Genomic DNA, 20,031 nt, shown 5'->3' with positions numbered 1-20,031 from the left:
ATTCCACATTGGGCCCACTCACCGTCACCACGTGGTCTGCACTGGTCCCACTCACCAACACCACATGTTCCACATTGGGCCCACTCACCATCACCATGTGGTCCGCACTGAGCCCACTCACCGTCACCACGTGGTCTGCACTGGCCCCACTCACCATCACTATGAGGCCTGCAGTGGGCCCACTCACCACCACGGGGTCCACGCTGGGCCCACTTACCATCACCACAATGTCCATGCTGGGGACACTTATTTTCACCACAAGGTCCAAAATGGTCCCACTCACTATCACCACGAGGCCTGCACTGGGCTCACTAACTGTCACCACGAGATCCACACTGAGCTCACTCACCATCACCACATGGTCTGCACTGGGCCCACTCACCATCACCACGAGATCCACACTGGGTCCACTCACCATCACCACGAAGTCCACACTGTGCCTACTCAACCTCACCAAGAGGTCCACACTGGGCCCACTCACTATTGCCACGAGGTCCACACTGGGCCCACTCACTATCACCACGAGGTCCACACTGGGCCAACTCACCATCACCATGAGGACCACACTGGGCCCACTCACCGTCACCATGAGGTCCACAATGGGCCCACTCACTATCGCCACGAGATCCACACTGGAACCACTCACCATCGCTACGGGGTCCACACCAGGCCCACTCACCATCACCATGAGGTCCACATTGGGCCCACTCACTATCACTACGAGGTCCACACTGGGCCCACTCACTATTGCCACGAGGTCCACGCTGGGCCCTCTCACCACCGCCACGAGGTCCACACTGGGCCCACTCACTATCACCACGAGGTCCACACTGAGCCCACTCACTATTGCCACGAGGTCCACGCTGGGCCCTCTCACCACCGCCACGAGGTCCACACTGGGCCCACTCACTATCACCACGAGGTCCACACTGGGCCCACTCACTATCGCCACGAGGTCCATGCTGGGCCCAATCACCATCGCCACGAGGTCCACACTGGGCCCACTCGCCATTGCCATGAGGTCCATCTGGGCCCACTCACCATTTCTACGAGGTCCATACTGGACCCACTCACCATCACCACGAGGTCCACACTGGGACCACTCGCCATCACCAGGAGGTCCATACTGGACCCACTCACCATCACCATGAGGTCCCCACTGGGCCCACTCACCATCACCACGACATCCGCACTGGGTTCACTCACCATCACCATGAGGTCTGCACTGACCCCACACTCTGTCACCATGAGATCCACGCTGGACTCACTCACCATCACCACGAGATCCACATTGGTCCCACTCACTGTCACCATGAGGTCCGCACTTGGCTCACACATCTTCACCACGAAGTCTGAACTGGGCTCCCTCACCGCCACCGTGAGATCTGTGCTGGTCTCATTCACTATCAGCATGACCTTCCCAATGGTCCACTCACTGTCACCACGAGGTCCACACTGGTCCCACTCACTATCACCACGAGTCCCGCAATGTGCCCATTCACTATTTTCATGAGGTCTGCAACGGGTACACTAACCATCACCACGAGTTCCACACTGGGCCCACTCACCATCACCTCAAGGTCCACACTGGGCCCACTCACCGTGACCATGAGGTCCACACTGGGTCCACTCACTGTCACCAAGAGGTCCGCACTGGGCCCACTCACCGTCACCACAAGGTCCCCACTGGGCCCACTCACCATCACCATTAGGTCCACATTGGGCCCACTCACCATCACCATTAGGTCCACACTGGGCCCACTCACCGTCACCACAAGGTCCCTACTGGGCCCACTCACCATCACCATTAGGTCCACACTGGGCCCACTCACCATCACCACGAGTTCCGCACTGACCCCACTCAACGTCACCACAAGGTTCACACTGGGCCCACTCACCATTGCGATGTGGTCCACACCGGGTTCACACAAGTTCGTGATGGATTTCTTGCTACCATCAGTGGTAAGAGAGATGAATAAGTTAGAAAACAAACAAGATAAATAAAAAGAGGAAAACAAAATCTGTCGGTACGAATGAGATCCACTACAGGAGTCGCTGTTATGTTATAGCAAAGAATGCTATTATCAAATGCTGTTATTCATGTAGAATATAATGAATTTTATTGGCTTCTTTGTATTTGTATGAATAAAATTTAGACTCTTTATTTGATGTCTGTGGTATAATATGTGCTGGAAATTTGCTGCTAATAACAACCAAAACCCAGAAGTTTCAGAGTAAAATTTTATACCTAATTCCCAACCATTTTTCTGATATTATGAGTTGTTTGCAAATTGAACTAATTTTCATTCTCTTGAATCTAATCCATGTTATTCATTTCCCAAAAGTGCATCATTTATCTCATTAACTTTCAAAGCTGTCGGTACCTTTTTTTGACTTGATAGATTTCCTCCAAAGTGTTGAGAAGATTCCATCAGTCCAGTCATTTGTTGCAGGATCCAGTCGCCCAAACATCTGTGGAGCAGTGATAGCCTTAGGATTCATACGCATTTCCCGATGAGGAGCTCCACATTCAGTCAGTGACTGCATGAGAATACGAATTACACAAGTCTTCCCAGAGCCACTGGGTCCCAATGTCATCAGCCCATGACGGACCCTGGCTGTTTCATACAGCTGAAAAGAGACATCAATTCAGAATTATGTAACTTTGCACTGGAAAGACTGGGGAAGGTGGAAGGTAGATATTTGAGCTTATACATATACAAATCACAGAATTAGAAAATCAAAGAATGGTGACACAACAGGAGAAGGCCATTCTGCATCATGTCTGCACTGGCTCTCCAAAGAGGTAATTTACCTCAATCCCCAGTCTCCCCCTAGAACATCGCACATTCTTCTTTTGCTCCAGTTCAAACTGAACCCTTTTACATTGTGCCTCTGATTTAGTTTTTTTTCCCCCCAAGTAAAGCACCTTACACTTCGCTGCACTAAGTTAGATCTGCCATCTGTCCAGCAATTCCACCAACCTATGTCCAACCTATTTACGCTGTTTGTCTTTACAAGCATGCTGCCAGAGCTGCGGAGATATGCTTATTTATGCCATTTGAATTTCTGCATTTCTCTCTTCACTGTTTGCAGTATTGTTAGGTTTCACAACACCCGCAAATTTATACCCTGGAAACTAAGGTTAGGTCGTTAATGCGCATCTCAAGAAGAGCAAGTGTTCAAGCACCAAACCCTGAAGAACTCCACAATAAAAGAACTTGCAGCCCAAAATAAAATCCATTAACTGTTCTCTCTGTTTCCTATTACTCAGACAATTTTGTATTCATGTCCCTCCTCTCCCTTTCACTTGATGATCTATAACTTTGCTCATAAGTCTGCTGTATGGTACTTCATCAAATGCTCTTTGGATATTCATGAGCACCACATTAACAGCATTACTCAGTTAAATCACCTCTGTTACTGTGAAAACAGTTCCAGTATATTAGTTAAACACAATTTGCCCTTAGCAACTTTTATTATCAGCCATTAATATTGTCCGTCTAGCAGTTGCAACTATCTGGTCTTCACCATGGGTTTTTACAAAATGTAAGGAGTTTTAATGTTTTTCAAGAGAGCTGTCCTTCTGAGACCTTCTTAAATGGTATCTAGTCCTAATGCTTGATCTTGAAATAATTCCATCGAAGTCAGTTTCCTGTCACCAAGTCACCCTTTACTTACATATAGAGAGTCCTTGACACTGATCTAGCTTTCTCCGAACCAGCTTTTAGAGTGAACAGGATGTCTGTAAATCCTGTTGGTTTTTTTTTCATTTTTTTTTCTTTTTTTTCTTCTTTTTTTTCAGGTGTGAGACACAGTGAAAGACAGAAGGTGCATGAATCTTTAATTGTTTCCACCACCAGGAAGAAAGGAAACACTCGAGTGGCCAATGACAAGCAGTGCCCTTCACGTCAAAGGGCAATGCTGTGTGATCAAACAGTGAAGGGGAGGGCAGGGACTAAATCAAAATAGAGTTGGAGGGGGAAATAATGCACTCCACTCCCTGCGGTGCCCACCTCTCTCTGAACAACTCCAGGGTGTCAGTGGACACCGCGTGCTCCTTCTCCAAGGACACCCAGGCTCTAACGTAACTGCGGAAGAGGGGCAGGCAGTCGGCCATAACGACCCCCTCCAAGGCCCGCTGCCTGGACTTGCTTATGGCCAGTTTGGCCAGGCCCAGGAGCAGACCCATAAGGAGGTCTTTCAATCCTGTTTGTTTGTTTTTTTTTAGTTTTTTAAATTTTTTTTTCGCTAACCCCCACACTACCGCCTAACTGTAGTAGCGCTTATTTTTTTCTCCCCAGCACCCATGGTGTGTGGGTGCAGGTGTGAGACACAGTGAGAGACACAAGGTGCATGAATCTCTATTCAATTTCCACCATCAGGAAGATAGGAAAACACCCGGGTGGCCAGTGACAAGCAGTGCCCCTCACAGCAAAGGGCAATGCTGTGTGATCAAACAGTGAAGGGAAGGGCAGGGACTAAATCAAAATAGAGTTCGAGGGGGAAATAATGCACTCCACTCCCTGCGGCACCCACCTCTCCCTGAACAACTCCAGGGTGTCGGTGGACACCGCGTGCTCCTTCTCCAAGGACACGCGGGCTCTAACATAACCGTGGAAGAGGGGCAGGCAGTCGGCCCTAACGACCCCATCCACGGCCCGCTGCCTGGACTTGCTTATGGCCAGTTTGGCTGGGCCCAGGAGCAGACCCACAAGGAGGTTTTTTAATCCTGTTTGTATCTGTCAGCCAGGGCTCCCTGATTGGACCAGATTAACACCCCCAATCAGGGAACTCATATTCTATGAAGTCCACCTGACTGACCTCATTACAGTCAGTATATCTCTCTCCCTCTGAGTCTGAGGAGATAAGCCATTTTATTTTGTTGCTCCACAGGGAGCATCTTAGCACTGGGTCAGATTTCCCAACTCTACCTCTGATATAAGCAGGTGTAACACACAGTGGCTCACTTCTTGTGTCTGGAGCACCTCAGAAGAAATTAATGCTCTTCTTCAGGCAGCAAAGGCATCGAGATGGCGACGAGCCCTGTGCCCATCTCTGATTCCGAAGTATTTCCAATGCTTGATGGACAGGGAGGTTCTAGAACAGTCGGAAAGGCAGTCGAGGAAATGGGCATGTTTTGGTCCTGCACCATTTGTGAGTTTACAGCGTTCAAGTGGTCCACACACTTGTTCAGGACCTTGTACCAACATAATCTTTATGTATCACTGGGCCTAATCCCATGTCAACCATACCTCTTACCTATGCAGGACAATTCCCGTGGTTTCTGAACCAATCTTGATCCCCTGAAGTAAACTGCCTCTCGCTCTCTTGGTGTTCCTGATGCCATTTCACCCTCCCCTGCCCCCGCAGGTTCAGGAAGATCAGTTTTAACATGGTGCAGCGTCTTCTCCCCATTCGCACCTTTGCTGAAGCTATCCCTGTAATTATGTGAGAAGTGGTCCAACAATCACATAGGAACCGGGACAGTTTGCTCTCAAGTGAAGTTGTAAGCTGTTTCTTTAAAATTCAAAGTTTGGACTGCACTTTCTGCCAGACCACTGAATGATGGATTGTATGGAGGTGTCCTGATATGTCAAATACAATTTGACATACTCAAGGAAATACTCAAATTTCCTGCTGGTAAACGACAGCCCCATTATCTGTGAACAATATTTCTGGGAGTCTGTGTATTGTAAACGGCACACAATATTTCCTGTTATTGTCCTTATGTTTGACAAATGAATGCTATGCATGTCCAACCAGTTTGAGTGGGCATCTACAATGACTAAGAACATTGAGACCATGAAAGGATCTGCATAGTTGCATATGACCAAGTCCAGGGTTTACCCAGCCATTCCCATGAATGTTGGGGAGCCGCTGGCAGTAATTTATGCCCTTGTTGGCACTCTGGGCACTGCCCCACCTATGCGATTATGTCTGCATTCAATCCTGGCCACTATACATAAATTCTCACCTACATCTTCAGGTCTGGCAGTGATCGTTGCTTGGGACAGCCACACTTGCAGCCCATAATAACATACCATCCTCTACAGTGATCTGGTCTCTCTGGTCCAAAAAGTCTTCAATTCTGGTTGTGATGGCTCTTGGGTTTCTCCCATCACCACCACTTGTTTCAGTTTTGCCAGGACTGGATCTTTCTGTGTCTGATAGTTTGATATTTTCAGCTGTAACTGGAAGTGTGTCCAGAAAATTTAAATGACTCCAGACTCTTCCACTGGCTGTACTACAAGCAGTGTATCTAGCAGCAGGAGGTGGCTCAATGCACCTGCATTTGTAACTTGGCCTCCTGGATAGTGTTCGAACTTGTCATTATACGCACTTAGAATTAAAGTCCCCCATCGCTGAATTCAGCCTGAAGCTATGGGTGACACTCCCTTGTCCTCTTTAAGTGAACCTAGCAGGGGTTTGTGGTCCATTATTGGAACCATAGAGTCATAGAGATGTACAGCATGGAGCAGATCCTTTGGTCCAACCCGTCCATGCCGGCCAGATATCCCAACTCAATCCAGTCCCACCTGCCAGCACCCGGCCCATATCCCTCCAAACCCTTCCTATTCATATACCCATCCAAATGCCTTTTAAATGTTGCAATTGTACCAGCCTCCACCACTTCCTCTGGCAGCTCATTCCATACACGTACCACCCTCTGCGTGAAAAAGTTGCCCCTCAGGTCTGTTTTATATCTTTCTCCTCTTACACTAAACCTATGCCCTCTACTTCAGGACTCCCCCACCCCAAAGAAATGACTTTGCCTATTAATCCTATCCATGCCCCTCATAATTTTATAAACCCCTCAGCCTCCAACACTCCAGGTAAAACAGCTCCAGCCTGTTCAGCCTCACCCTATAGCTCAAATCCTCCAACCCTGGCAACATCCATGCAAGTCTTTTCTGAACACTTTCAAGTTTCACATCTTTCCAATATGAAGGAGACCAGAGTACATGCAATATTCTAACAGCAGCCTATCCAATGTCCTATACAGCCACAACATGACATCCCAACTCCTGTACATTGACCAATAAAAGAAAGCATACCAAACGCCGCCTTCACTATCCTATCGACCTGTGACTCCACTTTCAAGGAGCTATGAACCTGCACTCCAAGGTCTCTTTGTTCAGCAACCCTCCCTAGGGCCTTACTATTAAGTGTATAAGTCCTGCTAAGGTTTGCTTTCCCAAAATGTAGCACCTCGCATTTATCTGAATTAAACTCCATCTGCCACTTTTCAGCCCATTGACCCATCTGATCAAGATCCCGTTGTAATCTGAGATAAAGTTCTTCGCCTTCCACTACACATCCAATTTTGGTGTCATCTGCAAACGTACTAACTGTACCTCTTATGCTCACATCCAAATCATTTATATAAATGACAAAACGTAGAGGACCCAGCACCGATCCTTGTGGCACTCCACTGGTCACAGGCCTCCAGTCTGAAAAACAACCCTCCACCACTACCCTCTGTCTTCTACCTTTGAGCCAGTTCTGTATTCAAATGGCTCGTTCTCCCTGTATTCCGTGAGATCTAACCTTGTTAATCAGTTTCCCATGGGGAACATTGCCGAACGTCTTACTGAAGTCCATATAGATCACATCAATCGCTCTGCCCTCATCAATCCTCTTTGTTACTTCTTCAAAAAAACTCAATCAAGTTTGTGAGACATGATTTCCCACGCACAAAGCCATGTTGACTATCCTTAATCAGTCCTTGCTTTTCCAAATACATATACATCCTGTCCCCCAGGATTCCCTCCAACAACTTGCCCACCACTGACGTCAGACTTACTGGTCTATAGTTTCCTGGCTTGTCTTTACCACCTTTCTTAAACAGTGGCACCACACCTGCAAAGGTATTGGTGGAACTTCCTGACTCCAAATATGGCTGCTCAACCTTCTTTTCTCCATTTGGGTATATTTATAACTTGTACTAGCTAAAGTCCTGGAGAAATACACTTTTGGACATTCCTCGCCATCGGGCCACTTATGACCTTAAACAATCCCAATGCTCTCCAGGGAGATATCACATGCCAATACCAGATTTTGCTTGGGTTTATAGTGCACCAACACCATGGGTGATGATAGCTGTTTCTTCACTTTCCTGAAAGCTATGGTTTGGCCGCGTGACCATTTTCAGGCTGACCCTTTTATTATGAGTTGATATAACGTGCAAGAATGGAGGCCAGGTTATGTATGAATGTTCCATGATAATGCATCAGCCCAAGGAAAGACCTTAGGTCTTGTACAGGTGTGCAAACCAGGGCACTTTTGATCGCCCTCACTCTATCTTCCAACAACAGATGTAACTTGTCGACTCTGTAGCCCAAGTCAGTCACATGGGGTGCCTGGAATACATATTTTGACCTTTTAGGTGTGCACCTCCTTGGGAGAAATGTCTAAGGTAAAAACAATGACTGCAGATGCTGGAAAACAGATTCTGGATTAGTGGTGCCGGTGTAAGACTTCCTTTTCCCTGGCTCCCAACGCCTCATCTTCACCATGCATATCCAGTTCTTCTACACTTCCATCCGCCATGACCAGGGCCTCCAAGCCCTCTGTTTCTTCCTCTCCCGACATCCCCAACAGTACCCTTCCACCGATACTCTCATTCGTTTGGCCGAACTGGTCCTCAGCCTTAACAATTCCATCTTCGACTTCTCCCACTTCCTCCAGACCAAAGGGGTAGCCATGGGCACCCATATGGGCCCCAGCTATGCCTGTCTCTTTGTTGGCTACGCAGAACAGTCAATCTTCCGTAATTACACCGGCACCACTCCCCACCTCTTCCTCCGCGACATTGATGACTGCATTGGCGCCACCTCATGCTCAAGCGAGGAGGTTGAGCAATTCATCAATTTCACCAACTCATTCCACCCTGAACTTAAATTTACCTGAACCATCTCTGACACCTCCCTCCCCTTCCTGGACCTCTCCATCTCCATTAATGACGACATAATGGACACTGACATTTTCTACAAACCCACCAACTCCCACAACTGCCTGGATTACACCTCTTCCTACCCCACCTCCTGCAAAAATGCCATCCTGTATTCCCAATTCCTCTGCCTCCCCCGTATCTGCTCCCAGGAGGACCAGTTCCATCACAGAACACACCAGATAGCCTCCTTCTTTAGAGACCGCAAGTTCGCTTCCCACGTGGTTAAAGATGCCCTCCAACGCATCTCGTCCACATCCCACACCTCCGCCCTCAGACCCCACCCCTCCAACTGTAACAAGGACAGAACGTCCCTGGTGCTCACCTTCCACCCTACCAACCTTCGCATAAACCAAATTATCCGCCAACATTTCCGCCACCTCCAAATGGACCGCTTCACCAGTGATATATTTCCCTCCCCACCCTTTTCCGCCTTCCGCAAAGACCGTTCCCTTTGCGACTACCTGGTCAGGTCCACTCCCCCCCCCGCCCCCAACAATCCACCCTCCCATCCTGGCACCTTCCTGAATTGCTGTGCTCTTCCAGCACCACTAGTCCAGAAATGTCTAAGGACTATGTCCAAGTCCTTTAAGTCTTCCCTGTTATTAGCATGTCAACTAGATAAATGGCAACCTGGGGTATACCTTGTAAAATGTTCTCCATCATCCGCTGGAATATTGCACAGGCTGGTGATACCCCAAATGGCAGTCTCGTATATTAGTACAAATCCTATGATTATTAATTGTAGCATATATCTAGGGATCCTCAGCTACCCACAATTTCAGGTACACACGTCTCATGTCAAGCTTCACCGAAGACAGCCCCTGCCAACCTTGTATATAAATCCTCTTTGTGAGAAATTGGGTTTTTATCCAGCTGTGAAAAGGGTTCACAGTTTGGTAAAATCCCCACAAAGATGAACCAACTCATCAGGCTTCTCAGTTTGATCGATGCTGTCCAATCCATAAACTGTGCTGGTTTGATAAATGTTTTGCTTTTAACCCTTCTGATTTCTGCCTCTACTTTTGCCTGTTAGCCAAATACTACTGGGCAGGCCTGGCAGAATCATGGAATTGCTTCCTGATCAACTTGCAAAGTGACCTTGGCTCATTTGATAGCCCCTAGACCTTTCTGAAAAACTTCCAGGCATTTAATTAGGACTTCACTCAGGCAGTCATAGAGTCATAGAGTCCTACAGCATAGAGACAGGCCCTTGGGCCCAAACCTGTCCATGCCGACCAAAATGTCCATCCATGCTACCTCCATTTCCCTGCACTTGGCCCATATCCTTCTGGACCATTTCTATCCATGTATTTGTCCAAATGCTTTTTAAATATTGTTAATGTACCCTCCTCAACAACATCTACTGGCAACTTATTCCATATGCACACCACCTTCTGTGTTAAAAAGTTTCCCCTCAGGTTCCCTTTTATTCTTTCCACTCTCACTTTAAACTAATGTCCTCTTCTCCTTGATTCCCCAGTGCTGGGAAAAAGACTGAGTGCATTCACCTTATCCATGCCTCTCATGATCTTAATACATTTCTATAAGATTCCCCCTCAGGCACCTATGTTCTCAAAAACAAATCCTACCTTGTCCAACCTCTCCCTGTAAATCAGACCATTGAGTTCTGGCAACATCCTTGTAAATTTCTTCTGCACTCTTTCTAGTTTAATAACATCCTTCCTATAGCAAGATGACCAAAACTGAACACAATACTCCAACTGCAGCCTCACCAACATCCTGTATAACTGCAACATAACTTCCCCACTTCTATACTCAATGCCCTGACTGATGATGGCCAGTGTGCCTTCTTCACTGCCCTGTCTACCTGTGACTTCACTTTCAAAGAATCGTGCACCTGAACTCCAAGGTCCCTTTGTTCCACTACTCACCTTAAGGCCCTAACATTCACCATGAGACTCCTACCTTGACTTGATTTTCCATAATGGAAGTCCTCACACTTATCCATATTAAACACCATTTGCTATTTCTGGGTCCACTTCCCTATCTGATCAAGGTCCTGCTGTAATTTCTGATAATCTTCCTTACTGTCCTATTTTAGTGTCATCAGCAAACTTACTAATCATGCCTTCTACATTCTCATCTGAAAATGTGTTGCTGGAAAAGCACAGCAGGTCAGGCAGCATCCAAAGAGCAGGAGAATCGACGTTTCAGGCATGAGCCCTTCTTCAGGGCTTTTCCAGCAACACATTTTCAGCTCTGATCTCCAGCATCTGCAGTCCTCACTTTCTCCTTGTACATTCTCATCTAAATCACTGATATAGGTAACAAACAGCAATGGGCCCAGCACTGACTCCTGACGTACTCCACTAGTCACAGGCCTCCAGTCTGACAAGCATCTTTCCACTATTACCCTCTGCTTCCTACCATCAAGCCAACTGTGTATCCAATTTGCCAGCTTCCCCTGGATTCCATGCAATCTAACCTTCCAGTGCAACCTACCATATGGAACCTTATTAAAGGGCTTATTGAAATCCATGTAGACTATGTCTGTCACCCTGCTCTTGTCAGACACTTCATCAAAGAACTCGAACAAATTTGTGAGGCATTAGCTCCCATGCACAAAACTATGCTGACTATTCCTAATCAAATCCCATCTTTCCAAATGCATGTATATCTTACCCCAGTCATTTTCTAATCAAAAAATGTTGAACCAATCAAGGTGAATCTTTCTCAACAAGTAACCCTATCAAGCTTGGACCTGAGCCTTTTACTGCAATCAGTGGTAACTGAACCAGCTGCTCCTCACAAGACAGCAGAATTGAAGTTGTACCCTTAATGTGTACAGGTTCCCCAGTATACATTTGCAGTCTCGCTGACTTTAGTGCAAACTTAAGTGATGGCCTCTAGGGTGAATTTGCTAAAGACTGCTTCTGCGATCATCAAAACAGCCATGTTACTGTTGACCTCCATTAGAACTGGGTGACTATTTAAAACCAGTTGTTTATTTTGATTGGTTCTGATTTAGATGTTGCTAAGCAACTTAACTGTTCCAAATCAGTTGTAAATGGGCTTTCCAGTCTGTGCACTCTCCTGGATACTGGACTCTGAATTGTTTTATTCAGTTTAGGTCTAGTGAGACTCTTTAGCTGTCCCGAGTCCGCATACCAGCAGCAACTACAATGGTTTGCCAGCCCTGATCTAAACAAAATTTTAGCAGTTTATCCGAGGCTTGGCTTTGTTTTGAGGTTTTGTTGTGGGTTGACCTGCAGTCCCTCTGTTGAGGATATGCCCTGAGTGAGGCTAAGCAATTCTCTTCGCTGGAGTGGTGCTCCCCAAGCTCAGTCAGACTGGCTACTGTGTCCACTTCTATTAGAATACCCTGCAACCCACATGCTCCACTTGCCGCATTTTCTAATAATAAAGCCAGTTGCAGTGTCTGTTTGAAGTCCAATTGAGCTTCAGCTAGTAGGCACTTTTGCATGGTTATATCATTAATCCCACATACCAAACGGTCTCTCGGTATCTCATTAAGGGTTAAATCAAAGTCACATGCCTTTGCCAGTCATCTTAACTGAGTGAAAAATCCTGATATGGATTTTCCTGGTTCTCAAATTGCCAAATAAAACTGAAACCAGCTCAGAATTAGAGGCTTAGGCTCGTAATATTGCTTAACTAACATATAAAAAAAATCTCCACAGTCTTTTCTTCAAATAATGGAAAATTTTAAACTTATCGACTGGAGTTTAGGTGATGGTGAGTGCTTTCATCATGAAAGCCTTTGTCAACATATGACCTCCCTTTTTTGAAACTGCATCACTTTTGGATTCCAAATCTCTCTCTTCTTTTTCCATTTTCTTCTCCTTTCAGCTCTCCTGAAAAGTTCATTAATTCTCTTTCTTTTAGAGTCATAAAGTATGAAAGCATGGAAGCAGACCTTTTGGTCCAACCTGTCCATGCCAAAGAGGTTCCCAAACCAAACTAGTCCCATTTACCTGGGTTTGGCCCATATTCCTCTAAACCTATCCTATCCACATGTCTTTGAAGTTACCCACCCAAGGAAAAGACCTTTGGTATTCACCTCATCTATGCCCCTCATGATTTCATAAACCTCTGTAAGGTAACCCCTTTACCACCTTCACTCCTGTGAAAGAAGTTCCACCAATCTAGCCTCTCCTTATAACTCAAACCTTCCAGTTCCAGCAATGTCCTGGTAAGTTCTTTCTGAACCCTTTCCAATTTAATAATATCCTTCCCACAACTGGGTGATCAGAACTGTACAGGGCGTAAGTGAGGACTACAGATGCTGAAGATCAGAGTCAAGATTAGAGTGGTGCTGGAATAGCACAGCAGGTCAGGCAGCATCCAAGGACCAGAAAAATTGACGTTTTGGGCAGGAACCTTTCATCAGGACTGTACACTGTACTCCAAAATCTGGCCTCAACATGATGTTCCGGCACCTATATTCAATGGTCTGAGCAATGAAGGCAAGCATGATTTCTCCCTTCTTAACCACCCTGTCTACCTATGATGCAACTTTCAAAGAAATATGTACCTGAACACCGTGGTCTCTCTGTACAACAATGCTTCCCAAGGCCCTACCATTATCAGTATATGTTCCACCCTTGTTCACTTTACCAAAATGCAATACCTCATTTTTGTCTAAATTAAAGTCCATCTACCACTCCTCAGCCCATTCGTCCAATTGATCGAGATTCCTTTGTATTCTTAGATAACGTTCTTTACTGTTGACTACACCAATTTTGGTGCCATCCACAAACCTACTAAACCATGCTCCTAAATTCTCATCCAAATCACAATTACAAACAAAAGTGGACTCAACACCAATCCCTGCAGAACACCAGTAGTCACAAGGCTGCAGTCCTAAACTCAACCCTCCATTACCACCCTATGTCTTTTACTGTCAAGACAATTTTATATTCAATTGGCAAGCTCTCTCTGAATCCCAAGTGATCTAACTTTACTGATTAGTCTACCATATGGAACTTTGTCTAAATCTTTACTAATGTCAATGTAGACAACATCTACCACTCTGCCCTCATCAAGGTTTTTACCTATGTCCTCAATCAAGTTTGTGACACATGATTTCTTACATAAAAAGCCATGCTGACTATCCCTAATCAGGTCTTGTCTCTCCAAATACACGTATATTCTATTACTCAGAATCCCCTCCAACAACTTACCCACTGCTGATGTCAGACTCATAAGTCTATAATTCCCAGGCTACTCCTAACAGCCTTTACAAAATAAAGGCACAACATTTGCCATCATCCACTATCGCTGTAGATGATACAAATATCTCAGCTGGGGCCCAGCAATTACTTCTCTAACTTCCCACAATGTCCTGGGATACACTTGATTAGGTCTCAGAAATTCATCCAGCTTTATGTTTCTTTTAAGACCTCCAACACTTGCTGTTCAGTAATGTGGACTGTGTAAAATATATCAATATTTGAATGAATGATTCTATTCTAAAATGTATTTGGGAAAATACAGTGAAAAGTGTTTTGTTGCCATAATCCGGCACCATTGTTGATTACAAATTGAATAAAAGAAATTACTCTAATAAAGCTTCATCTTCTGTTCAATTGATAGAAAAATATAAGACCAGAAGACCATAAGACACAGGAGCAGAAATTAGGCCATTTAGCCGATCAAGCCTGCTCAGCCATTCAATCATGACTGATAAGTTCCTCAACTCTACTTTCTTGCTTTCTCCCCGTAATCTTTGATCCCCTGGGCAATCAAGAGTCTATCTATCTCTGTTTTAGATATACTCAATGATGTGGCCTCCACAGACTTCTGTGGCAATGGATTCCACAGATGCACCACTCTCTGGCTAATGAAGTTTCTCCTTATCTCCATTCAAAAGGGCCTTCCCTTTATTCTAAGACTGCACCCTTGGGTCTTTGTCTCTCTTGCCAGTGGAAACATCTTCCCAAAGTCCACTTTGTCCAGACCATTCTGCAAGTTTCAATCAGATTCCCCCTTAATCCTTCTAAACTCCATTGAGTATAATCTCAGAGTCCTCAAACGTTCCTCATATGTTAAGCCTTTCATTCCTGGGATCATTCTCGTGAATCTCCTCTGGCTCCAGGGCCAATACAGTCTTCCTGAGCAAATTTTGAGAAGGTTTGTAGCTCAGGTTGAGGTTCTAATGTAGGTTTGCTCGCTGAGCTGGAAGGTTCATGTTCAGATGTTTCATCACCATACTAGGGAACATCTTCAGTGAGCCTAAGGACAAAGCATTGCTGATGATTCCTGGTTTTGATGTAAATGTTTGGGTTTCTCTGGGTTAGTGATGCCATTTCCTTTGGTGATGTCATTTCTGGTTCTTTTCAGCTCATCAGGTCAAGATCCTGTTGTAATCTGAGGTTACCCTCTTCGCTGTCCACTCCACCTCCAATTTTGGTGTCATCTGCAAACTTACTAACAATATCACTTATGCTCACATCCAAATAATTTACATATATGACAAAAAGTATGATCCTTGTGGCACTCCACTGGTCACAGACCTCCAATCTGAAAAAACAACCCTCCACCACCACCCTCTATCTTCTACCTTTGAGCCAGTTCTGTATCCAAATGGCTAGTTCTCCCTGTATTCAGTGAGATCTAACCTTGCTAATCAATCTCCCATGGGGAACATTGTCGAACATCTTACTGAAGTCCATATAGATCACATCTACCGCTCTGCCCTCATCAATCCTCTTTGTTACTTCTTCAAAAAACTCAATCAAGTTTGTGAGACATGGTTTCCCACAAAGCCATGTGGATTATCCCTAATCAGTCCTTGCCTTTCCAAATACATTTACATCCTGTCCCTCAGGATTCCCTCCAACAACTAGCCCACCACTGACGTCAAACTCACCGGTCTTTAGTTCCCTTGCTTGTCCTTACCACCCTTCTTAACCAGTGGCACCACGTTAGCCAACCTCCAGTCATCCGGCACCTCCCCTGTGACTATTGATGATACAAATATCTCAGCAAAAGTCCCAGCAATCACTTCTCTTGTTTCCCACAGAGTTCTAAGGTACACCTGATCAGGTCCTGGGGATTTATCCACCTTTACTCATTTTAAGACATCGAGCACTTCCTCCTTTATAGTCTGAACATTTTGCAAGATGTCACCATCTATTTCCCTACAGTCTACATCTTCCATATCCTTTTCTACAGTAAATACTGATGCAATGTTTCCATGTTTTTATAAGAATTCACAGCAGGTTTTGTCATTAACAGAAAATAACTCAATTTCTTATAGCACACATCTTTATTGAAATGCAGAGAAATGAAAATATTTTTAATCTACTACTATGCAACTTAAACTTCAAAAACCCCAATTCCACATAATAATGATTCACAATTAAGATAGGAAAATGGCAAACAGTTTCTCACAAATGCTATGCATGGAATAAAAATATAGTCAGGGTAAACAAGCCTCTGTGAAATTATTTCATGCAGTCTTGTTGTTTTATTTTAAGCATTGATGGCAAATGGTTGTCTATTGGTACTGGTTATTCTTCAATACCGAGCTTGATGCTACAATTAATATACTGAGCTCATTCTGAATAAATGGATTAATTTTCCCTGATCTTGCAATATGCGAGCCGTAAAACTGGGTAAAAAGGGGTGACATGAACAGGCATATATACAAAATCATAAACTGCAGGATAAACTCAGAAGGTCTGGCAGAATTGGTGGACAGAAAGGAGTTCTGAAAAAGGGTCACTTGACCCGAAACACTGACTTCTCTCCACTGATGCTGTCAGATCTGATGAGTTTTTATGGCAATTTCTGATTTTGTTTCAGATTTCCAGCATCTACAGTTCATTGGCTTTTTGAGACATACATGCAAATTGTGAGTATCTGTTGGCCCTCCTCTCTCTTTATCTTGCATCATCCTTCAATAGGATCATAGCTGATATGATTATGGTCTCAACGTCACATTCCCACCTAGCCCCAAATAACCTTTGTTCAGCATGAATCCATCTCCCACTGCATTAACAGCATAAAGTGATCCTACCTCTACTGTTTCTCAAGAAGAGAATTCTGGAGACTCACAACTCTTAAAAGAAAAAAAACTCTTGTTCTAAATCTCAATGTCAATTCAACCTATTAAATGCTTCCTCATGAGTTAATACACCATCCCAGTCACATGAACATAGTCTGAAATACTTCTTAAATACAGAGACAAAAGCTGTATTCTAGATGATCTCTTATCAACATTTCATAAAGCTTTATAAAAACCTCTATGTTTTATATTTCATTCCACCAGCATTAAACAGCAACATTCCATTTGCCTTCCACATACTTGCTATAATTGCTTGCTGTACCTGCTTACTCATTTTGTGATTCATCAGTTATGTTAAAGAATCAACAGTGCTATCTAGCAGCACTTGCTCAGTAATAACCTACTCAGTGACACCCAGTTTGGGTTCTGCCAGGGCTCCTGACTTCATTACAACTTGGTTTAAACACGGACAAAGGTGCTGAATTCCAAATGTGACAGCTTTTGACTTCAAGGGGCTTTGACCAAGTGTAGCATCAAGGATTCTGATAAAACTGGAGTCAATGGGAATCAGGGGAATATCTCTTCTTTGGTTAGGTTGTACCTAATGCATTGGAAGATGGTCATGGTTATTGGAGATCTGTCATCCCAGCTCCAGGATATCTCTGCAGGAGTTCCTCAGGGTACTGCCTTAGGCCCAACCAACTTCATCAATGATCTACCCTACATCAAAAGGTTCAAAATTGCAATGTTCAACGATGTTGGCATAATGCTCAGCACCATTTGCGATTCCTCAGGTACTAATGCTGTCCATATTCAAGTGTAGCAAGACTTGCTCAATATTCAGATTTGGGCTGAAGAGAGGTAAGCAACATTTGTGTCACACAAAAGCCTGGAAATAACAATCTGCAATAAGCGACAACTTAACTATCACCCCTTTGACATTCAATGGTGTTACCATCACTGAATCTCCCACTATCAATACCCTAGGGCAGAGGTGGGGAACCTTTTCATGTTGGAAGGCCACATTATGTCAGTTGTAATCTAATAAGGCCGCATCCAAGAAACTTTTAGATATTCTTCAAAATTTACATTTTTTAAATTGTGGCGGTCAGTCTGTGAGGATTATTTTGTTGAATTTTCTTTTACTCTCTGGTATTTTAAATACATTCATTTTAAGATTAAAATAAAAATAATAAAGGATGACAAAAACATATTAATAAAAAAATAAAAGATTTGTTCTACAAAATTTGGATTCATTCAAAAGGCCACACACAATGGCCTAGAAGGCCATATGTAGCCTTAAGGCCACAGGTTCCCCACCCCTGTCCTAGGGAGTTACCATTGATCAGGCTAGCCAAACAAATACAGTAGCTCCAAGAGCAGATCAGAGGTTAGGAATACTGCAGTGAGTAACTGACTTTCTGATAATGTAAAGCCTGTCCACTATCTACAAAGCATAAATCAGGGATTTGACAGAGTGCTCCCTGCTTGCCAACAACATGCAAGGTACAAAATAGCCCGCTTGTTACCATATTCACAAACATCCGCTCTCTTGACCACCGATGCTCAATAATAGAAGCGTGTACCATTTGCAGGGTGCGCTGCAGTCTCACCAAAGGTCATTAGACAGCACCCCTCAAACTCACAACCACTACCATCTTGAAGGATAAGAGCAGCACGTACATTGAAACACCACCACCTGCAAGGTCCCCTTCAACTCACTCATCACCCCAGTTTAAAAATATATCACTGTTCTTTCACTATCATTGAGTCAAGAACTATAGTGTTCTGCAGTATCTCATTTAGTTGTGTTCAGTCAGCAGGGAGCTGCCCCCAAAATTAAGTCTGAACCCTTCGAAATTTTATGATCTCTGAAACAACAAGGGCAAGGAAACCTCCTCTGATTACAATGTGTTGTGTTTCCTTCATTGATGAATCAGTACTCCTCCACATTGAACATGATTTGGGGGAATCACTGACGATAACTGAAGTGGATCTGTAGCTAGGTCATTACTGACTGAGCTGGTCAAGTTCTATAAGACATTACTGCTGGGTTGGGTCTCCAACAGGTGGTGAGGGAGCCAACAGGAGGAAATGTTGATTTTACCGTGCTCTCACCAATACACCACAGATCTATCTACAAATGACTGTGTTGGTAGGAGAGACCACCTCACAGTCATCATAGAGACAAAGAGTCTTCTTTACATTGAGGATTATCCATTGTGTCATGTGACAGACTTGAGCAGATCTAAGATCTCTAAACTGGGCATCCATGAGGCCCTCTGGTCTATCAGATATATTTAACTAAAATCTTTAACCAAATGGTGGGGAATTTCCTGATTCTATTATTACTAGATAATTCAAAATCAACCATTTGATAATTCTGGCTTAACGTTGATGAGGACCATGATAGTAGAGCAGGTTTGTTCTCCTGTTAGTTTTTAAATTGTCACCACCATTCATGATTGGATGTGACAGAACTGCAAAGCTTACATCTGATTACATGTGGTTCTACTTTGTCCTCAGAACAATTCCATTGCTTGTAACAATATAAAGCATACCTTTGTTGCATTGACTTTCAAAGAAAAAATGTACCTTTTACCCCAAGTACCCTCTTCTTGTTAATTACTGTTTGAATTGTGTTGATTTCAGTTCGTTGTTACTGTAAAGGGTTTTATATCATGAAACATATCTATTGATTTTCTTTCCATTGTCTTAGTGGGAGTTCCTTTCTTTTTAAGTAATCAACCTCTGATTGTAAAACCTTCACCATCCTTTTCAGATTCCTAGGCTTAGTATCGCGCTTCACTGTGAGATGAGGGAAGGCTACTGGGACATAGCTCTCAGCCCCTCTTGCCATGTTCTTCTACCCTTGGGATAATCCTTTTGAGGGGCTTTAATTTATCTCCTTTACAAGTATATAGATTGTGTACAACATAACAGTCTGTAATCTTCAAAATGATCTGCTTATTCCTGATAACCAATTTTCAATCCACAGTGGTATTCAATCCTATGCAATTTATGTTTGTGTATTAAATTTGTGCATGAGATCTTAATAAAAACTTTCTGATAATCCAAATAT

General features: G+C 44.2%; 1 protein-coding gene across 1 annotated transcript in view; it reads right to left on the bottom strand.

Annotated features, from left to right (window-relative positions):
- Positions 1-20,031, bottom strand: part of LOC132834281 (dynein axonemal heavy chain 8-like) — a 1,170,382-nt gene that overhangs the window by 332,814 nt on the left and 817,537 nt on the right. Inside the window, exon 49 of the mRNA XM_060853001.1 lies at positions 2,385-2,631. Coding sequence (XP_060708984.1) covers positions 2,385-2,631 — 247 coding nt within the window. The remainder of the gene's footprint in view (positions 1-2,384; positions 2,632-20,031) is intronic.

The sequence above is a fragment of the Hemiscyllium ocellatum genome, chromosome 3 (genome assembly GCF_020745735.1).
Source record: "Hemiscyllium ocellatum isolate sHemOce1 chromosome 3, sHemOce1.pat.X.cur, whole genome shotgun sequence".
Taxonomy (NCBI): domain Eukaryota; kingdom Metazoa; phylum Chordata; class Chondrichthyes; order Orectolobiformes; family Hemiscylliidae; genus Hemiscyllium; species Hemiscyllium ocellatum.
This window is presented reverse-complemented; position numbering and strand designations above follow the sequence as displayed.